Consider the following 5,716-nt stretch of genomic DNA (forward strand, 5'->3'; position numbering starts at 1 on the left):
TGCTTTTATTTCTAATTATGTCAGTTTCGGTCCTCCATACTGCAAGAAGCCTAATAATCATCCATTCATTCAAACCAGGTGTGTTGGAGCAGAGAAGCAAGTAAAACACGCAGGGCTGCGGCCCTCCAGGACCAGGACTGCCCACCCCTGGTTTAGATGCTTGCATGTGCTAACCTTATCAGAATCTAGTTGTCTAGACCAGTGTTTCSCAAAGTTGGGGTCRGGACCCAAAGTGGGGTCTTGAAACATCAAGGTGGGGTCCTGAAAAGATTTTCTGAATTAATTACATTTTGCCTTAGTTGTTACAAAGGAGTGAGGTTAGTATATTTAAAATGGATAAATGCAGTATAAAAATATTGTTACTATGACCATGTTTAGTTGACCTGATACAAATGTTTATCATACAAAAACAGTTGGGGGCACAGGTCTCTGCTACTGTTATTTTGTGGGTCAAAAGCTGAAAAGTTCCCAAAGTTGGGCTTGGGACCCAATTCTGGGTCATGAAGCACCTTGGATAATCTCCAGAAATCAATTTAAAGGGTAATAAAATAATTGCAGATGTAATATTTTCCCTATGACTATTGCAAAAACACAAAATACATATAAATAAGTATTTATATGTGTGTACAAGCTGTTTAGATTGTCAAAAAGCCTGTGTTTTTAGGGAAGTTAACAAAGTTTGTGTACTCAGACCAGTAATATTTGGGGTCACAAGTTTTTCCATGGATATTTTGTGGGTCAGAAGATAAAAAGTTTGGGAACCACTGGTCTAGACTGCAAGAATTACAAAAATGAAGTTCTTTTGAGAAACGAAAATCACGCTATTATTCTATACTAATTTGAAAATCTAAATAGACTGATTAACTTGATGACAGATGAGCCGTACTGTCCTGGGTCCATGAATTTTACCTTAACATTTGGTCATATGACCAAGGACTTCCTATCTTTTAAATACAATTTTATAAAACTACATACTTTTATTTTTTTTTTAAAGTTCTTTTAAAAAACAGATTAGTTTAGAAACCTGTTGTCTTATAAAATGGACAGCACCTCCCTTGAACAAATCTTTATTTTATCCATCAGTTACCTGCCTCATCCTTTAACATACTTACTTTTATAGCCTTGATTCCTGACTTGGTGATCTGAGTCATCTTGGCCTTGGAGATGGGCGGTTTGTACTCAGTCAACGAGTACAGCTGAAAAATGAAACAAGGCATCAGATATCATGTTTTGCTATGCAATAATACCCTTATTAATTAAATAATTTTTGGTCATCACAACTTTGTGGCTAAGTAATCAGCATAACAATGTTCAAAGCATCATCTGCTTTTCCAGATTTTGATAATAAAACATGATTTTTTAGTTTGTCAGAGAGCAAATGTTCAGTAGCTTGGCCTTTAATGTAGGGGTTATCCTTACTTTATTTACTAAGAATGACTAACCTAATAGTTACTTTCGTGTACGAAATACAGTACTATATTAATTAGATACATATCGAAGTCCGCATCTGTACGGACTGTGCAACGTGATARTTAATAATTCAGTGTCTTTACAGAAAAATGAATGCAGCGCTACTGTGAACCATTTGATATCCAGCTATTAACGTAGCATTTTTAATACCCTTGAATATTTATTTACCAAACAATACAATATTAAGCAGACCCATACACAACCACAAAATGTAAGATTATTTAAAGCAAACGGAGTGAGGAATATTAGCCTCTTTTTTATTAGTTAGCTCCATCACGTAAAAAGGGTTTCGCTAGCCTGAAGCTAACTTTTCCTCGCTTAAAATACTCGTATTATAGTATTTTTTTTGTTTTTTATTTTAACTCGAACAACGTGTATATAAGGAACCATATTCTTCTATCATCGGTACTTTGGACGATGCATTATCAAAAATTGCACGGTAAACAACGTTTGTATGCGCGGCCTGTGTGCAACTGGCCTTCTTTAACGCTTTGCTACAACCATGCTAGCATTGGCTAACTAGCCCGAKCCAGTTAGATAACATATCGTCGAGCTATTCCACATTTTTCACGGCTTTTSGACCAACCTCGTTGTTAAAGGCTTTGACGGCCTCCATGGTGTTATWATTCAGCTCGCAGATCACAGTAAAAATTCTCTGATAATCTCCTCAATAACCGGTAAAGACATGCATGCTCGACGTTTGGCGAGATGGAGGAGACTGGCAATATGGCGCTTAACCTCAATWGGGAATTTGCAGAAACGGGCGACACCTAGCGACAGCTTTGGTGCACTGCAGATACCCCTACTTGGAAGGAAAGAGAATGCTGGCAAAATAAAATGGCTGTGGAAAATTTAGATATTACATTAAATTTTACATTAAAAATAAATAAATAAATAAATAAATAAATAAATAAATAAATAAATAAATAAATGTATAAGAGTACATAAAGGAAAGGAGCTAAGTTTACGATTGACACGATCCTGAATTACCATCAGAATCCTCAAATTGTTATGAAGTCATTATAACTGATGCATAATATCACTTTTTTGCTATTATGTGATAAGATGATACTACAGAACAAATATTTTACCAATAGCAATTATAAGCAGCTTCATTATGCATCATTAATGAAGTGCCAACTCCTGAAACTGTGCCTGCAGCCAACCTACTTCACATATGGGGGGTAATATTATAGACAGAAACAATGGTCGGGCCAGCCATTGGGTCAAAAGRAGGACTACGAACAAAGGCCATTGGTCATTCTGTTTATTGTGGGAGTTTTAGAGAAACTGAGATGTTTATTCCCTAAACATTAYGTCCAAGTGGCTTTCAAACCCCAAAACACATTACAGCAAAGACTGGTTCACCCCAAAAATCAGGTCTCACGGCACAAACAGAGCAATATTGCTGTTAAGTGCCAAGAGGACTATGACTATTTATACATCAGTGAAACAAAACATCCACTGTTCAAAGGGATGGCCCAACACAGAAGAGCTACATCATCAGGCCAGGACTCTGGTCACTCTTTCAGGGATGAAGACATTCTTATCCTTGCTAGAGAGGAACACTGGTTTGAAAGGGKAGTGAAGGAAACCATTTTGGTGAAGAGAAACAGCCTGTCGTCAAACAGGAGCGGAGGCCTCCGTGCCCAATTGTCCCCCTCTTACAATGCTGTTATTGTATGAGTCAGTCCTCTGTGAACAATAGGGATGATCAGGGCTCTAACGATCAGTTGTTAGGCTGATGGTCCTCTTCTGCATGCAAACAAGTTTCGATGGTCACAGATTCCCTTGTTTGTCCACCATGTGAAAATACTGCTTATAAGGCTAAGCTTAACTGTAACTCCTTAGACTGAAAAAATCTCTTGGAGAAGAGATGAAACGTTTCAACAAAGAGGAACCCGTTCATAGGATCTACTTTTTTTTTTTTTAGATTACACCTCTTCTTCAGTGGAACTTGGATATTATACTGTTCTTATGAAAGTCCAAAACCAAAAACACTTTAAAAAAAACCCTGACATTTCCACACATATATTTAGTAAAAACATAACTTCACCTACTTCAAAATCTTGACATAAAATTTCTAAAGTATTTATTGGTGAATTCTGACATGCACACAATATTGTGCACTGATACAAATAAGGCTTGAAGTCTATAATTCTCTGGTTTAAAGTTATGCCAGGCTTGTTTGCATGATCATGAGTTTTTCCAAAGTTACTTGTGCTAAAAACCACCAATACTGCCAAATATTGATCTAAGCTAAATATAGTTAAATAATTCTTTATCATCTGCAAAACATATTAAATTTATACTTTGATGTAAAAAAATGACATTATTTTTTATCACTTTATCTATATTAAGATTTTAAAAACAAACTACTGTACATCATAGTTACATAATGAAAAAAGATTCCTCTAAGTCTGAAATGATCAGGATTTCTTATTTATTTTGTTAGTACAAAGCGTAGTTTCAGTCTTGAAAAGGTTACTAATATGACATTATATCATGAAGTGTCCAAACAAATCCTTGCTGTGGGATTGTTGTGTAACAGACATTGATGGTGCATGGCACCAATAACTGGCAAACAACATCTTTAAAAAAACAAACAAGAATTTGTTCTCTACAGACAAATCCAAAGTAGATAAATTATACCTTAAAAAAACAGTGTTTCCATGCAGACCAGTTTCAAAATACTCCATTGTTTCACACAAAAAGGGATCATGCAGATGTTTTAAAAAATTACAACATAAAAACACTCACTTGTAAAATTAGCTAATTCTACAAGCTGAACAGTAAAAATAATACTAAATCTAGTTTTCTTATTAGCTGTTTCCATGTCCAAGCTGGAACTAAAAACACTTCATAGATCCAGTTATGTGTTGAAAGGCATTCGCTAATCCTCTACATGGAACTGAAGAGTCAACTCACTAAATCACAACAGTGTGTATGTCTCACATAAGATTCAATAACAAAGTCCTTAAAGTCCAAACTCAGTCTATAAACCTGTCTCTGACAAAGGAGCATCAACAGCCGGTTCTGCAGCCTCCACAGCCTCTGGCGCCTCCTCGTGGTCGTCTTTGACGCAAATTTCATGAATCAGGAGCGCATTCGCCTCCTTCCACTGCCTGAACCTGTCTGAGGTAAGCTCTGGGTTTGACAGCACCTGTTCTATTGCCTGCAAATCCGCTTCTTTTGACTGTACCAGGAAACAAAAGAARAAAAAAAAGAATTACACAACAGGTCGATGCAAATAGACTCTTAAGTGTTTAAGAACATCAAACAGTGGATGTACCTTTAATGTGCTATTGAGAGCCCTGATATGGTGCAGCTTATCGTTAACGGTCTGGTTTTTACAGCGTTTTACAAAGGAGGCCCTGAACTCCCTTTTTGTAGAGGGTTTACGGTCTCCTATTGGCGAGAGGCTGGCCTCTTTCAGATGAATATACAGCCTTTCCAACTCATCCGAGCCATTCCCACGATCAGCTGTAAACAGAAAAGATAAAAAGATGAGATTCACAACACAATTTAAAAAAAAAAAAGTAAAACCCAAGTTGATGTACAAAATGTGTACAGAAATTAAATGAATGTTTTCAGGAGCTCAAGGAAATTTTATTATTTTTGAACACAGAAGCAGTTCAAGCAGTAAATGCATCACCTTCTTTTGGAAGCCCTGAGACAGTTTTCTGTTTCTCTCCCTGTGCTGCAGGCGTCTCCTCGTCAGGCCGAGAGGAGCCCAGAGGAGCAGTGCTTTCCGACACTGCCCCCTTGTTCGCCTCCTGCCGTGGGGCTGCCTGCGAGTGAACCTGGACCGAGCACACCACCGCCGTTTCCGCGGCCGGCGGAGGCGCTTGCGACACCAGATCCAACCAGGACTGCCGCTGCTTGGTTAGCGAGGAGGCGGAGCTCTGCGACGTCATCGTACTGACGGGGGAGGAGAGCGAGTCGCTGGGAACGGCGGTGGAGTACGGAGGAGGAAGCGTACCCTGAAATAAAAAGCACCTTACACTTAGATACAATCCAGCATCACTTTTACATGGTTCATCAAGTAAATCCAACAATTTGACTCAACTAATGAATGAGAAATTAAACGTGTTTATCAGCAGACCTGATGTGTGCTGCCAGGTGGGTCCGACACGTTTACTGTGCCCCGCAGAGTCTGTTCAGAGTAAGGTGGAGGAGGGATCTCTATGCTTTCAGCTTCTTCATGATCACTGGCTTCACTGTAGCACTCTGAACAGCCGGGGGG

General features: G+C 38.4%; 2 protein-coding genes across 2 annotated transcripts in view; both read right to left on the bottom strand.

Moving 5' to 3' along the window:
• Positions 1-2,205, bottom strand: part of scaf8 (SR-related CTD-associated factor 8) — a 24,712-nt gene extending 22,507 nt beyond the window's left edge. The window contains exons 1-2 of the mRNA XM_014010673.1: positions 2,057-2,205; positions 1,113-1,196 (exon numbers count right to left, since the gene is read on the bottom strand). Of these exons, the coding sequence (XP_013866127.1) occupies positions 1,113-1,196; positions 2,057-2,086 (114 nt within the window). The 5' untranslated portion in view covers positions 2,087-2,205. The remainder of the gene's footprint in view (positions 1-1,112; positions 1,197-2,056) is intronic.
• A 1,691-nt stretch (positions 2,206-3,896) lies between these two features.
• LOC106519151 (connector enhancer of kinase suppressor of ras 3) overlaps positions 3,897-5,716 on the bottom strand; it is a 46,337-nt gene continuing 44,517 nt past the window's right edge. The window contains exons 22-25 of the mRNA XM_014010701.1: positions 5,576-5,700; positions 5,126-5,453; positions 4,763-4,953; positions 3,897-4,666 (exon numbers count right to left, since the gene is read on the bottom strand). Of these exons, the coding sequence (XP_013866155.1) occupies positions 4,466-4,666; positions 4,763-4,953; positions 5,126-5,453; positions 5,576-5,700 (845 nt within the window). The 3' untranslated portion in view covers positions 3,897-4,465. The remainder of the gene's footprint in view (positions 4,667-4,762; positions 4,954-5,125; positions 5,454-5,575; positions 5,701-5,716) is intronic.

This window comes from Austrofundulus limnaeus, unplaced genomic scaffold (assembly GCF_001266775.1).
Source record: "Austrofundulus limnaeus strain Quisiro unplaced genomic scaffold, Austrofundulus_limnaeus-1.0 Scaffold2, whole genome shotgun sequence".
NCBI lineage: Eukaryota > Metazoa > Chordata > Actinopteri > Cyprinodontiformes > Rivulidae > Austrofundulus > Austrofundulus limnaeus.